The sequence below is a fragment of the Puntigrus tetrazona genome, chromosome 15 (assembly GCF_018831695.1).
Source record: "Puntigrus tetrazona isolate hp1 chromosome 15, ASM1883169v1, whole genome shotgun sequence".
NCBI lineage: Eukaryota > Metazoa > Chordata > Actinopteri > Cypriniformes > Cyprinidae > Puntigrus > Puntigrus tetrazona.
The window spans coordinates 16,547,597-16,564,188 of NC_056713.1; the positions used below are offsets into that span (position 1 = coordinate 16,547,597).

General features: G+C 37.4%; 1 protein-coding gene and 1 long non-coding RNA gene across 14 annotated transcripts in view; one reads left to right on the forward strand and one right to left on the reverse strand.

The window, feature by feature from the left end:
- LOC122358872 overlaps positions 1 to 16,592 on the forward strand; it is a 49,377-nt gene that overhangs the window by 18,317 nt on the left and 14,468 nt on the right. The gene's annotated exons all lie outside the window — the stretch shown is intronic.
- Positions 3,686 to 16,592, reverse strand: part of msi2b (musashi RNA-binding protein 2b) — a 210,783-nt gene continuing 197,876 nt past the window's right edge. For 6 of the 13 annotated variants that reach the window (XM_043258806.1, XM_043258810.1, XM_043258808.1 and 3 more), the window contains 2 exons: positions 14,616 to 14,770; positions 3,686 to 8,558 (listed from right to left, as the gene is read on the reverse strand). In XM_043258806.1, coding sequence (XP_043114741.1) covers positions 8,514 to 8,558; positions 14,616 to 14,770 — 200 coding nt within the window. In that variant the 3' untranslated portion in view covers positions 3,686 to 8,513. Of the gene's footprint in view, positions 8,559 to 10,846; positions 10,924 to 14,615; positions 14,771 to 16,592 lie in introns of all 13 variants that reach the window. The other 7 variants (XM_043258807.1, XM_043258809.1, XM_043258799.1 and 4 more) reach the window with 4 other exon arrangements.

The window sequence follows — 16,592 nt, forward strand, 5'->3', positions numbered from 1 at the left end:
GCAGAACTCTTTCGTTCATTGATCGCTCAGCCGAGAGGAGCGAGTGATGAGGACGCCATTATGTTTTTCATCAACAACCCACTTATAAAGTGTCATCTGCTAAAAATTCGGTTTCCATTGTGGATATGAAGAGGCAGAGTGGGTGGACAAAGTCTAGTGGAAACGATCTGATTTTATAACTTTGGCCTGCGCATTTCCAGTGACACTGCAATAAGATCATTTATCAAGCACCGTACACCTGCTGAGTAATTAGAGGCCCTGCTGTTAATTACAGTTTGATCATGCATTGAAATTCAATCAGGAGAGCTCTAAATAATGGACCACAACTGGTATATAATGCTGGTCATTATCACAAAATAAACCCTGACAGCGTGAACGGGTCTCGTGTCTGCCTGAAGGGGTGTATTTTGCGATAATGATCGGCTGATTACACTTTAATGTACGACTTACTGTATTATTCTGCTTAGTAGACAGATAGCAATTACATATGGACATGAAATCATGATTGACGGAGTTGAAATGACTTTATATGAGAATAAAGAGCTAAGTAGGAAATAGTCGTCATTTAAGCAAAACTAGCAAAAGGACTGTCAATAGATTGTGATATTGTATTTATAGAACAGCTTAGTAAACAGAAATTTGATAGTAACTTCATTTTAAAGACCGTATTGGGTCTTATTATTATTTTTCAAACAGTGACGGTTCGAAATGGAGCCACAGGATCGATTAAGTGAATGATTCATTTATTCACTCGTAAAGACAAGTCACTTGTCCCATTCCAGAACGAATTCCTAAAATATTTTTGTGAATAAAAACAATCACTTTATTCCTAAATTAATCAGTTTAAGAAATGATTCGCCCTCATAATATGATTTAATATGGGGTTAAAGGGGTCATCAGATGCACATTGATGACTCTTTAGGATCTGCATGAAACGTACTTTGGTTAAAGTTTCTCAATGGTACTGTAACAACACCTGCTCTGTTTTCATGAAGCCATTCTAGTCCATGTTGCTTTTAATGCTAATTGAACTCTGCTGACTCCGCCCCTCTATTGTGACGAGCAGATTTTAAACTTCAGCTGTGAAACTAACTTACTAGCACATTATTAGATAAGACTTGATTTTAATGTAAGTGACAACTGAAATATTTTAGTTTAGGTCACGGCGGGTCTAAGGTAAGACGGCCTTGTCAATCAACTATCGTGGGAGGGGCCTGTGCAGAACAATTTCTGATTCGCCCAGATTGTTTCACTACGCCTACTCGCTGTCTTTCGTAACAGCCGAAAATTGAGCAGAATTTTTCAGAGTGTTACAGTGAACTTCATGCCAGGCAACTATTTCAAATAATATTCAACTTTAGAATGCTGCAATAGACCAATCAGAACCAGAGCACAAAGTAATAAAGTCCCTGGTTAAACAAACACCAGCAACATCATAAAAGTAGCGGCGAAACCCCCTCGGAGTTCTTTCTTGTGTATATAAAAGCAAAGCGAGTTACTAAAACACTTCTTCGAGAGGCTTTGGGAGTGAGCAGAGGGGAGCCTGTGATATTTTTCAGCCCGTACAAACACACCGGCAGACCTTAAAGGTAGGGCAGCTCGGTCTTAAATATACACCAGAGAACCAAGAACTCTCCAAATGAGTTCTCAGGAGATCGTTCCCGACACCTGCAGTCATTTTTCAAACGATTTAATTGGTGTACTTAAGTCAGCTGATACCTTCGCCAGTGCTTTGTTGCCAGGCATCGTGACACAAAGGTCTCCAGGTACAATTAACCCCATTGTGACACCGCGATGTACACCAAGTGTTTTCGGAAGGAAGCTACTTGAGCATACGTGTATATCGGGTGGGGTTTAGCATTAATTCACGACTGCCATCACCGGGACTTGCGCTTTACACCAAGGTAATGACCGGCTTTTCCCATACTGCTACTACAAGTGGCAAACACCTGCTCGCAAGTACATATACGAGACTCCCCCTTCCTTACTATGAGATCCACGCGCTTCCAGGACCTGTTTGACAGAATCACGTTTTTTTCTGCGATTGAACAGGTTAGGATGCAGTGCAGCAGCTCTCCTGTCTAAGTGGTCTCCTGATAAGAGGGAAGCTGAGATTTCTCTCAGTATTTCTCTCCTGGCAAACAGTGAACACAATGAGTCATGACACTATCCAAGGGCTCCAGTGAAGTGTGTGGGTGGACAGCTACAGTGATAGTGACTGTATGAAGAGAGCTTGCTCATCCAGGACTCGGAGAGAGAGGGAGAGGAGAGAGAGAGAGGGAGGCAGGGTGGAAGATGGATTTCCACACATTTATAATAGCTGTCACACCTTACATTCAGCAAGGCAATTTCACATTTGAGAATGGGACAGCGACTCAAATTAAAAATGACATTAATTTCTGCCAGCCTGCACACATTGCATTTTTCATCCCGCTTGAAACACCTCTTGATTAGGCTCTGGGAAGACACAAACGTACCGCACAACAATAGGACTGTCTGATTGGATTCTGTGTACAGTACGTCTTGGGGAAAAATGTATGAAAGGGTGTTGTTTCTGAAATCATGTTTTCCCCCTGAACATTCCTCCCCTTTTTTTTTTTTTTTTTTTTTTTTTTTTTTTTTTTTTTTAATTCTGCACCATAAAAACATTTCTAATTAGGAATGCAAGACAAAAACAGTCCAAATCGAGATGTAGCCATTGTTGCAGTTGAAACCAACTCGACAACCAAAACATTTAGCGGCGTTATTTCAGTGGCAGAGATTCCAAGCCAAAGACTTGATTCTCTAAGACGGTCTGAGACTATTGACTTAAATTCTGACCATGTGAGTTTTATTTGAACCAGTTGTACTTGGAAATAATTTTGTTGCATTAGGATTTCACAAAGATTTTTTTTTTTTTCTGGTGATTTTAAATGTTAATGTCACTCTTTTAACACATTTTATAAAGATCGCCATTACAATTATTTTGCACAATCTGAACCAACACAGTACCAGATTGTTTAAAGAGTAACATTCTGATGAAACCAAGCGTTTAAATTATGAATTAAATGAAAAATACTAAAATTACCATGAATGACACGGGCCCAACAATATACAAGATTACTAACAAAAAGAATTTTAAAACTGCCAATTTTATAAATGCATAAACAACTGAGAAGTGTGATTTATAGTCATTATAGTCGGATCGTTTATTTTCTAAATGTCAAACGAATTTGGTTTTGTGCTCGTGGCAGCCAATAATTCACCTCACATAACAATGTGTTCAGAAAGCATGTTTATCCTCTTGGCAAGTGAACTTGTATTTAGTATTTGTATTACCTTGCGTAGTTTTGTTCATGGTTATCAAGAATGAGGGCATGTCAAGAACCCTGTCTGTTTTGGCATCTGCCTAATCTAGCTGCGCCTACCAAGCAAATGTTGAATTGGTGCCAGAAATACAGTAAACGGGCATAGACTGTCAGCAGTAAGACACTTGTTTCTCTTAAGCCTATTTATGCTGTTATTTTATCTGTGCATCTTTTTCAGTTACATTTTGTATGCATGACATGCCTGTGACCATTTCAGAACACGTATATGACCCACCAGTGGAAAAGCATAACTCTAATGAAGTGTAGCCTTTAACGAATCGGAATCGAATTTAAGGATGTAAACAAATGTGAGAATGAAAACAAACTTACACAAGAGCTGTTGGGCTCTGTATTCAACTTTGTGCATTTTAATCGTTGTGCATGTTCTGGCATACAATCTTTTGCAGGTATATTCATTTATTTTGAATCACAAATCAATTGCTTGAAAAAAGTTGAAAATAAAAACCATGAGTGAAATGGTTCAAAACTCTTTTATTTGTATTTTTTTTTTTTTTTTTTTTCTTTTTATTATTTTTTTTAATCTTTTCCAGACAAACACATTGATTTCTGGACCACAGTAGAGGATGGAAACCTTTCACAAACATTTTTTATTATTATTATCATTATTATTTGAAAATACAAATATAAAATTATACTTTCCACATCTGAGATGTGAGAGACCCCCATCCACTTTAGTTTATTTTACAACAGGGCTTGAGCAAGCCATACAAGAAGACCTGAAAGATGCTTTCAGACGTCAGTCCGTTCAGTCAGTTCTCGCGGTAAAAAGTCCGTTAACATTAAAAAATGGGCAAGTGTTAGGAATGGGCAAGGCAATCAGCGAGGCCTAGCGAGGCCTCAGGAGAAAATGGGAGACCGAGTGTCAAAAATAAGACCCTGCACCTATAGACACCATATTGACCGTACCGTCCCCCATTGAGCTACACGTCCTCGTCAGGTTTACGCGACACGTTCTGCAGCTAAACTACTAGCGGGCCTCCAGGTACACGACACGCGATTCGACAACCAATGAAACGAACAGTGTGGACTAGCATCGGTTCACCTACGATGATGAGTCATGAGGCAGTTTCAACAATTTAACAAAGAGAGATATATACACTATACATATATATCTTGTATATGTATACAAGTATACTGTACATTAGACATTACGGTGTAGAATGTTTTGCTGCTTTATTAGTGGGATGATCGTTTTGGCCATTGCCTAGCACTTGCCGCAAAATTCAAGTTTAAATGGATACGGTAGTTCACTCCCAAAATCACTCAACACCTTCCAGGTCATTTTCTTTTTTTCATTTTCATTTTTTTTTCATTTTTTTTTTTTTTTTTTTTTAAACCAACAATTTTCCAATGATTTAACTAGTCTAGCAAGATGTGTAACATTCATCCGCTGTAAACTGCTGTCCATGGAAAACAAAATGATGGCAACAGAGCCATGCTACCTTAAAGTCCAAGCTACAAGATCAAATTACGGAAAAACCGGGGTAAGCTAACGGATACGAATGGGGGGAAAAGACCGTTTAAAAGGGTTGCCAGCCTTCATTTTAATCGAGATTCACAGCAGAAGGGAAATGTGCTTCATCTGCTGTTAAACATTTGCCTTAATCTAAAGTCCTAAATGGATGCTGGGTGCTCAACTCGTTGAGATAGAGACGTCCAACTAAGAACAACGAACTGTCTAGTGTTTAATAAGATGAAAACACTGCGCACGGTCCACCCTGACAGCACCTTTAAATTTAGCTCAAATGTACTGAATAAACTTGAGTTAAGACACCTTTCATTCAAAGTTGTGCTGATCGTAACTCACTAGTAGAATAAAAATCTCCCTTGCGAAGGTGGCTCATGTTTGATATCCCTGAGAACAGATGTGATTCAGGAATACAGATCCAGAGCGAGACTGGATTTACACTAAAGTCAAGCTAATTGGTGTGACATGCTGTCTGGTATCGAACGTAGATGCTGAATTAAAATGGAAAGCTGGCAATGCAATTAAAAAGTACAAAAACAATCATATTATATGTCCCAGGTGACTATGTATGTATTAATCTAGGCATAAAAAAAAAAAGGTAGCTCCTTAGGCCACTGGGATATTTTTGAATAGTATAAATATCAAAAACCTATGACAGTTTTATCCATATCTATAATGATTAGGCTATATTGCCATTATTACTTTTAAAACTTACTAAAAAAATATTTATGAATTTTTCCATGTAATAAAATCACCCTCTTGGTAATTATAGCTTGAGTGCCTCTTAAAAAAAGAACGAAAGTAAAACGGTTTTGCATATCTAGCGTTAGCATTTAAGGTAGTATGGCACACCCCTTTTAAAACATTCAAGGGTGGGGATCCAATTAATGCCTTGATTACAATTCTGTCGTACAGCAATTTCTTTCTCCTAGATTTCGTCAGTGAGAGCTTTGGTTAGTTGAAACCATGTGAGACCAGCAAAACAGTAGAACAAAAAGGAGAAAAAAGAAGAAGAAAAGAAAAGAAAAGAAATTACTATGAAAATAACGCTCAGCATTTTTTGTCATTTTGTCTTTAAATGATTATAAAGAGAAAGTTCTATCCTTACTGGTCCTACGATTGCTAATGAATACCTCTACATCTTAACATTAAGTACATAACACCTACGACTACTCACTAAAGAGAGAGTGAGATATAGAGAAAGGGCAAAACGACAAAAGGAGAATGAGGGGGGAAATGTGAAAAATACCAACCAAGAAGTGTATAGACCACTACACTGGCATCAAGACAGCACTCTTTTACAAGGTAAAGTCATATTCCTGTGTTTTTTCTTTTTCTGTTTTCTCTTTTTTTTTTTTTTTTTTTTTTCTTGTTTTGAAACACACACACTACTAAAATACAATGATCAACATAAGATTACTGAATGAGGTGACAGGGAATGAAGAGAAACAATTGATAAATACAGTACATAATATCTGTATTATTGTCAGTTATATTTAGTATAATCATTAACATCCACAAAAATATTGATAAAAATCCATCCCTATTTAAATTCAAAACATGTTCGGGATAATTTTCTTACTTTTTTTGTACGTTTGTCTTTTTTTAAACAGCTCAAACAGTTAGCACAAAGTTCTTCTCGTCTCGCCTTTTTTTTTTTTTTTTTTTTTTTTTTTTAATCGTATTACTTTTATCACGTCTCCTTCTTGAGAAAGAATCCAGCATTCTGCCTCACCTGTTAGTTTAGTGAAATGAACAGGAAAAAAAATAACAACAAAAAATTAAATACGAAACGAAAAATAAAACATTTTCAACAAGATCGAATAACAGCATACATCAGTCAATTCATATTGTAAATATCATTCATATTTCTAAATGCCATTTGTGTCTCATCAAATCCAGTCCCCACATGTACAACAAATGTGTGTAGCAGCTACTGGTTTCAATCAGTTTCAGTGTTTCTGAGGAAATGAACTATTGCTACCAATAAACCCATCTGTCATCTCTGATATTCTAGAATAAAATCCCTGGAAAGAGATTATTTAAAAGTACAGTCTTCGAATCGATGCAAGCCAAGACTCGAGATTCGTAAGTGTTATCCCGCGTGGAAAAAAACAAACAAACCGACTTCCACAGCGGTCCTTCACATGACCCACGTTTAGAGACTGTCAGTTCACATGTGCAAATAGAAAATGATAAATTCTCTCTCACAGTGCAATGATTTACTTAATTTCAAAACAACACTTTAATATCTTTTTCAATATCTGTCTCAGGCTAAAATAAATTAATTTGTAATCTCCTTTAAAGTAATTCTCACAGGACTGAGGTAATGGTATAAAAGATTGGTTATTTTTTTTTTTTCCTAATCGTAGAGCAATTTCAAAACATTTTGAAATATTGCCTTTGTTATTCGAATCGTTCGGCGTAAAAACCTCGACACTCGGCGGGAAAAAGAAGCTCGCACCAGAACGTCAAAAGGAAAGGCTAACATGAAATGTCTCGACACGGTTTAAAATGATTTTTATGTGTGCTTTGGATTTTGTCGTGATTTATTATTCTTCTTATTTTTTTTCCTTTTGTTACAATGCTGATTTGTGTATATCTTCTCTTCGTAAGCGGTGCACATCTTGACGTTACTATCTAATCCGTATGCTGGTATGACACCTGCACAGTTGTAAAGCCGACGGTATTTACAAAGCGAGCTAACAGTGTTCGATTGAGTTTCGTCCGTACTGGGGTAAATCACGGCCTTTGTGCTACAGATGGACCTCGGTTACTGCATTGAGCCTCGAAGATATTTTTGCACTGACATATTTCGGCTTGCGCACGATAACAACCTCTATGACACCATCACAAAAATATGGTTCTCTCTCAGAAACAGTTTGATGCAGTGAACAGAATAATATATACAGTTTCAGAATTCTTTTCTTTTTAAATCTCATTTCACAAAGTATTAAAAGGAAAGCTTTTTCTTTTCGTTTTTTTTTTTTGTTTTGTTTCGTTTCATCGACAACAAAAATGACATTTATAAAAAAGGACTGTGAAAATATTGTAGTCCTCTTATTGCCCAAAATAGGTAATCATGGTTAACAAGACATCACAATAAACATAGAACAGAGCTACTAAGATTTTTTTGAGTTACCCACTCATTGCGGTTTAGGCTTGAATTAAAAATGTCACCTTTTTCAAGCGGAGTCATTTCAATCCGTTTTCTTGCTTGTATGAAACGTGATAGACGAGGGCTGTGAAACAGAACTGCTATTGGAATATCACTACCTCAAAAACCAAAAAACAAAGACATTTCATGTTTACATAGTCGCTCTCATCAGAGAACATTCAAGAACAATGAAGAACATCTAGAAACTCAAACAAACGTTGGTTGATTCAACGTGTACACAATAAAAGGTGACTAAAATGCTTCTAAAAGGAAAAACAGTAAAGGAAAAAAATCAAATAAAATCCTAAATTTAAGGTCAGGGCTACTCTAGGATAAAATATTTAAAAGCCAGGTTTTCAGTATAGTACAGCAGATTGTTTAGTTGTTGTTTTTTTTTCTTCTTTCTGAGATGATTCTGACGTTTCGGGTTGTTCTTCGTGTGGCGCCATCTCAGCTTTAGATTCCCGTTCAGCGCTGTAGTGCTTGAAGTTTAATGGCCTTTACCTGTACACAGAACCAATTAGAAACTCCGGCCAGTCTTCCCCGGGCCTCCTGATAAACTCTGCTGAAACAAACAGAGAAGTTGCTCAAAACTCACACATACTATTACTAAAGTTGCGTGTGTGTGTGCTTGTTTGTTTGTAAAGTGTGCTGCATCTGAGCCTTGGATCAAAAGTTGAAACGCATTTGAAAAGTCTTTTCATTATATTCCAATGAGAGGGGGAAAAAAAAAAAAAACATTGATCGATTTGTATACAAGTACACTGCTGTACACTACTGGGTCAGTAAGATTTTATGCAGTAATTTTTTTTTTTTTTTAAGTGACAGTAAATATTTGAATTTTTTTAAACCTTCTATTCATTAAATCTGAATAAAAAGCATTAGTTTCCATATTAAACAAAACATTAAAAAAACACGAATGTTTCTTGAGCAGTAAATCAGCATCATTAGAAGCATCACGTGACACTGAAGACTGGAGTAATCCAGCTTTGCCATCACAGAAATAAACTACATACAAAAAAACTCACAATATTACAGCTTTAACAGTATTTTGGGAAAAAAAAATGTTTGTTTAAACAGTAGCGTAAATTGTGCATGTATGCATTTTTTTCAAAACTAATATTTTAAGAAAACTAATTTTACTTCCAAAATCTCATTATTTTTAAGCTGTATCTGTTTATTCCTTTTTAATGGGTGATCTACAAACTTTCAACTTCTAGTTTATAAATTCAGACTTTTTTTTTTTTTGCACAATTCAGATGAATTTCAAATACAATTTTTCTTCAGTCAGATTGTTTTTATAATAAAACCAGGCTTTTTAAAAGCATAAATTGGCTTTGGAAGTACATGGTGTTTGATGAACTGAAGCTTCCAATCCTCCACAGTAAATCTAGTTTAAACACAAACCATGTATTGATTCGGGCTGGCTGAAAGTTTGCTGTCGACAGCTTTAAATTGATGTAGAGATGTTATATCGTCAGAATCACTCCGCTGTCAGCATCTTTTTATTATAAGCTTCATTCGTTGAGGCTCAGATACAGAACACACTGGCACTTTTAAGCGAACACGTCTTATCTACATGGCTTTCAGACATCGACACGACACATATGTTAGCGCATCAAGCATGCAGAAACTCTTGGGACGTCCATCCAAGCAGGAAATGACAAGTTAAGAACCCGCTTCTGCAATATCTCTCTGCTGCTGTTGCTTTCTCTGACTGCTGACGTGTACTTCAATCAAACGTTTGGAGAATCCATACAGACGGAGCGATTCTACCCGCTCATTAAATCAATCATCCGTTTTGCCTCAAGGACAAAATGAGAAGCTCTTTAGGAAGATTATGGGCAACAAGCGGCAGTCCGCAGGCCTCTTATCCAGACGACAGGTCACAGGTAAATGCCACAGTGCCACAGATTCTGCCGTAATCGCACTTGATGCTTCACCGCAGGAGAGTAAAAAAAAAAAAAAAAAACTTCGGTGCAAATATTAAGTAAGTATAGGGAAGTAAGTAGAGGGATTTTGAGCGAATAAATGAGCATCCACTTATCCACACAAACCGCATTTAAATAAGCGAGTCGTCTCCGATTTAGCCATATCTGGCATCTCAGCATATACTCGAAATCACCTTTAAGTCCTTAAGACCTAGCTATACAAGCGCAGTGATTACGGAAACAGCGCCTTAGCCGAAAAACCTGATGAATTACATCAGATGGCACCTAAGTCAACAGATTCTCAGCAAAGAGGGCTCGCTTCCAGGTGCGCAGTAATCAAAGCCACAACACCTGTGCATAATATCCAAATACAGCACTTCATAGAGGATACGAGTCGATGTGCGTCGCTGTCGCAATACAACTCCGGCAGTGAAAGAAAGCAACTGCGCAGTTTGAGTAGACCCGCTCGCAGACATCATGCATGAAAGGAACAGTCGAATGACAGACAGGCAGGCGGAGGATAAAGGAGGAACTAGTGAGAAAAAGTAAAGGGGGAAATGTGTAGCCGCCACACTTACGGTGTTTGCGAAGTGAGAAACACTTTGGAAGGCTTTCAAAGGGCTTCAAAATGCAGAATCAATAATAAAATAGATGTTCTGTGCGAGATGGGACTTTTGAAAACCAGGTTGTTGCATATAAAGTTTAAATTTCCTTGTCTGAGATGTAAAAGCCCCGTAAAAGCCTATGGTGTTGATGAAAAATAAAAGCACTGCACGGATTTAACGTAAACTCATCTGGGATCAAAATGAGAGGGAATCAAAATGAATAGACAGATGGAACAGGAAGATAGTGAATAGATACATAATTATGAAGGCACAAATCAAAAAATATATATATTTCATAAATGGTACAGGATATCTACCTCAAATGAGATGGCAACCAACCACCTGTTAGGTTTCAATGGTATCCATTTGTAAAAGCTGTCGCAATCAAAGGACCCTAAAAGTGTACAGTTAGTAATGGTGTCAGTATGCATTCTGAGTGAAAAGGCTAATATGTCTATCACTCGCTAGTCATTTCAATCATCGCATGTGCTGCTAGCATGAATGGATGTTATATGAACCTTAAAGATCAGGTCTGATCTAGGGAACAGCAGGAGAGAGCAAGGACAACTGTAAGACTCGGTAAATGTCATGAGGTTCTGTACAATACACCCACTGAGCCCATATTTTAACATCTGAATGAAGTAAAAAAAAAAATAACAACACATTTTAAAAATACATTTGACTACTACTACTAAAAAGAACAATAAAAACTTAACCAAAAATAGATAAAAGAACACCATACAGGCTAACTATTAGAATCATTCACATGGCATTTTCAGTTTTTTGTTACATCACCCACTGTATAACCATTTCAAATTATGTAGAAAATGCATACTCGCTTAATGCTATCCATCTTAATTAGGTGAATTTAAGAGGCTGGTAATCACAGATATTTGAGGTTAATTTAACCTAAAAATCTTCCGGAGGAAAAGTGTTACATTTATTCCTGCTCTCCCCATATAAATCTTTTGTTGCCGATAAATGAAGTAAAATGAAAAGAAATATGTACATTTTAAAAAAACAATAGAGAATAGAAAGTATGCTTTTCAACAAAGATCAAGTAATTGCATATATTGTAATCATCTACATTCATGCCAACAATAACAACATTAATGAATTCATTTGAAATCACAATTCATGCAGCATAAATAAGCAGGAGACAAATGCTGTCAGAAATCACATAGAAGCCTCAATTTGAGCAGAACTGTGAACTTCACCTGTGTCAGCTTCCTGAGTGTAAACATTAGCCAGACGTATCCACCTGTTTCCTAAAGAGCCTGATGCCTTTTAAATTACGGGAAGCATTTCTAGTATTCAGTATTCACAAATACTGAAACCTACAAATAAACCTTTATACGATAATTTGACTGAATGAGCTGTAAAATGTCATTCATGTTCTATTTCCAGACGTCAGAAGAATAACATAACGTCTGGTATTGTTACACTGTATATGTGACCTGATAGAAGAATATCTACAGCAAGAGCTCTTTTCAATCCACTGCGTTCTTTTCCTCCTGGTTATTTTCTTTCTTCCCTTGTATCCTGCTGTAACAATATGAAAAAAGACAACATACACTGCACATTTGTGGTCTGCTCTCTCGATTTAATTTACGATACATCCCATGAATAATTCCCTGGAATGCACTAAGAATCCTTCATACTTCTGTCCAAAAATCTTAGGCTGGTTTTCACACGGATGCTTTCAAATGTAATTGTCTCTCCTTTCTGCTTCTAATCCCCATTAGAAGTGTTTACTGGAATGTTTCTGCAATATTTATAATCACTTTGAAATATTATCATTCAGTGTTAATGGACATTTTTGATTAAGGCAACATACAGACATTACCACAGTGATATTTAACATGTCTGTAATATGTTTTCAGAAAGAATCAAGAGATTGGGGTTTATGCTAGCAATTTTAAATTCCCTTTTAATGGTTGAAGGGTGATGGAATAATATCATTTGTACACAGCCAGTTTATAAAAAGTTTCTCCCGTAATTCAAGAGGCATAAGAAAACAGTGGATACATTTAGAAAGGAATCTTTTCTAAAAAAGCTTTTCAGTTTGTGAGGACGCTACAGAGGCTAACAGAAACAGCAGTTCATGTCAGACAGCTGAAGAAAAAAGTCTTTCTTCCTCCAGAACACTGTCAATCACTAGTGAGATGTTCTGAAGGTTTGAGGCCAACCTAAATTTGACTCTATTTAGGTTAGAAAAACTCCATCTGAAAGTCAAGCGCAAGGTGACATTGTTATTCTGAAAATCCCGTTTAGATTTAATGAGTGCCCGGTCTGTTTTGCAAACTGTACTTAAGGGCAGAAGAGAGAGAGAGAGAGAGAGAGAGAAAAAAAAGTAATTTGCTTTTCCTCACAAACAAGAGATTGGAGGGGCATTGAAAGCAGAATGAATCAGAGGGGTGTGCAGATAGGCAATAAACAGTGTCCTCACATACAAAGGCTCTTATTCATTTTTCCAGCAGATCTGGACGGCAGTTCAAAAAACGGCCGGAGCCGGTAATTCCCTCGGCAGCTTGTGATTTAGCGCGGCCTCCCTCATCAACCCCCCTGCGATTCGGCCCCGCTCCTTTTCTCTTCCGCCCGGGCTCCTGCTTCATCTCTCCGCTCCGTTAAAGGTTAAAAACTAATGCACGGAAGGAATAATGAATGCCTATGGCTTCAAAGGGCAAGACAACATATTCTTATGACAGGGTTTCTCACAAGAGTTGATTATCGCCTTATTGATTTACATATGCACTTTGTGTGGGGGACCTTTCAAAGGCTGCCTCTGGTATGCCCATCATCTGCTCGAAAAATAAAAAAGCCATTGTGCGCGGGAAACAAAATACCGGGTTGAAAATGAGAGAAGAACTAATTGTGAGATTTCTGTCCTCCGAGCTGGCACATGAACAAAAGCACACTGACACATCACACTGCTGCTGACAGCCGGTACAAGTTCACAGTTTGTTATCCTGAAGTTGACAGAGAGAGAGGAATGCTGGTGGGAATGCAGAAATGTTAGCAATGCTAAAACCAACGCTATCTAACTTGAGCTATTTGCCAGGGCACCTGCTTTGCACTAATGAGACCATGATTTCACATTTTTCAGCCTTCAAAAGGCTTTTTTATAGCTTTATTCCTGATAATTAGTATGGGTAAAACATGCACATCTATCACACCTTTGGACCCACTGCAACCTAATATATCTGAGATGATTCATTTTGTACTTTTTTCCCCACATTTATTTGCTTCTTTTGATTTCACATACCTGCATATCACACATTCTTTTGGTCCTATTAGTTGTGTTAGAATTATTTATTCCTTCGACACAAATTCAATTTTAAAATGTATTCGCTAATTAATTTATTAGCTAGATAAGGGCGTGGAGGGAATTCATTAAAAACATGCACCACTTTTGTGCTAGGTATTTCAGTGTTTTTAAAATGATTGTCATTCTTTTTGTACTGGCATGCCTCATTTCTATGTAAATTACGATGGATTCTATTTAAAAGGAACTTTTTTTTTGGTGCATGGATCAAGTTAGGTATACAGTAAAAATAAGTTAGAAATAAAGATGATTAGAGTATGTTTTAAAAGAAAAATCAAAGTTTCCTGTTTCTTTGTAATCATTTCTAAAATCTACTAAACATTTCTGGATGAAGAATGTTTTAAATATATTTTTCTGCTTCATCTGGAACTGCAAAATGGTGAACTGTGCCATGAAAATTGTATTCAGCACATTTTGGGGGTGTATTTCAGCTATTACACAATTAAGTGAACTGAGAGCTAAAACAAATCTGACATTAATACGCTATAATACTGATATAAATACGCTCAATATAAAAATGCTAAAGTTATTTTTAGCGAATTCCCTCTTGATGTTTAAACGTATTCAACTTAAATGTCAAATTCAATCGACTATTTTTTTCTTTTAATGTTTAATTTTTTGGCAAATTATGGCAAAGAATATTTACTCTGAAAACTACAATAGCAGCTACACGAGTCTAAAAGCACTAACTCAGGCAGGGGGCGAATGAATTAGGTGGCACAGAACAGAGAAACGGTGATGAAGATGAACAGGGTACTTACAGCAATGCCGTGTCCGAAGCCGGTGCCGGGCTGGGGACTAGCAGCGCTAATGTAGTTGCCCACTCCGGAGTCCTGGCTGGTGGGGCCGTACAGGTCAGCCACTGGCCCGGGACTGCTGGCTCCAGGAAAGGCTCCAGGCCGGGGTGGGTTGGTGCCTGCCGGAGAAGCGGCCGTGCCAACAGTGATGTGAGCAGGGTTGCTAGTCAGGACTGCTGGTGTGTAACACGACTAACAAGCTTAGCACAAGCATGCACTATAAGCACAAAACGTATTTTGCAAGGAAGTTGTGTGTGTATGTCTAAACTGCCTGAGGTGTTTCAGGAACAGTGGCCTAATGTCTTCTTTATGGTTCATCCAAAAAAGAATGAAATGAAAAATAAAGAAGCTGGTCACCAATTATTGCACATAAACATACACACACACACAGACACAGAATAACACAAGCTAGTCAGCTGTGCTTCAAGCTAGTGACTACTGCAGAAATACATCTCATCATTCATGCAGATGAAAGTACGCCTGTGTGTGTCGGCCGCATTTTTCCAGCGCATTCACATGGCATGCATGCTAGTCAGGTAGGTTTTAGGTGAGCTGGACTGCTGTGTCATTAGGATCTATGTTTTTTTTTTTTGAGGGCATTTGTGAAGTTTAAAAGTGTGAGTGAGAATGAATCGCTTCCTTGCAGGTTCCTTTCATTATCATAACCTCACCCTCCCTGCGCTCTCATACACTCCCTTTCCCCCAATCTCATATCAAGTACTCTACACCCATCCTCCTTCAAATTTGACTGCCGGTTCTACAGTCCCTTTCTGAAAATTGCACAGGGGATTTTGCCACAACACCCCCTATCTAATCAACACCTGTCATTGAGAAAGTGGTCTCTCTCCTCCTCATTTTTTTTTTTTTAAATATATACGGTGGTGATTATCTGGCAGTTAGCGTCAGGGGGCTATCAGGCCTAGCAGCCGCCTGGAAACCAGGAAATTGCTGAGGGTGTCTTGGGTAAAACGCGTTGAAGACTGAATCATGGAGTTTCCTCTCCACTGCGAGCGTGACTCCTCTTTTGCTGAAGCTACATTTGAGTCTGAAAGCAGAAACTGTTGAAGATGAAGCCCGGGTGACGGAATTAAACACTCGGCAAGCACAAATTGCAAATAAAACTCAACTTTGCTGACGGTGAATAAATAAATGTTGCTGTGTCCTTTTTCTAAGAAATTCAACGTATACTTTAAGACATTTTTTTACATTATATTTACATTTAACCCTTGCTGATGTAAGTGAGGAGTAATTTTATTCAAAGATGTTGGGGTGTACATTATTCATATAAATTGGTTTCACATGACTATCAAAGTGTTAAAGTCTCTAGGACTAACATTCAGAAACACAAAAAAATTTGAATTTTTTTTCTGACAGATGAATTTGATTGTGCTTTTAGTGAAAAGGCAACAAGAAAAACAGCTACTAGCTGGTTATTCAATTGACAAAAGTTTGAATAACATTTTAATAATAATTGAAAACAGTGTTTCTCGGTTAGAAAGAAATATTTAAATTGAATAAGATTTCTCAGTTGGGAAAAAAGCTAACAAACTAACCTGATAAAAACTAAGATTACTAACTAAAAATAAACATGAACCAAAGCTGAAATATAAACAAACAAATAAATAAATGGTAATATTAAAAAAGCACACATATTATGTCATAAATATGAACTAAAATCACATGTGATTGTCACATGTCGGGATCCTGGCTGCAAAGTTTGTTTGCCGAAGTCAGAACCTTTAAACCTAAACGCAAATCCACAAAGCAGAAATATTGACAAACGCGAAAGGAGCAAGGAGGGGCCGGGGGGTTTTGGAGGGAAAATTACAATTAGACTAATTATATCAGACCACTTGAGCCATGGCTGCTGTCATTTGCAGATGACCCCTCATTTTCATTGCTGTTGAGAGGCGAATTAAGGAAAATAAAAACAAATGCATG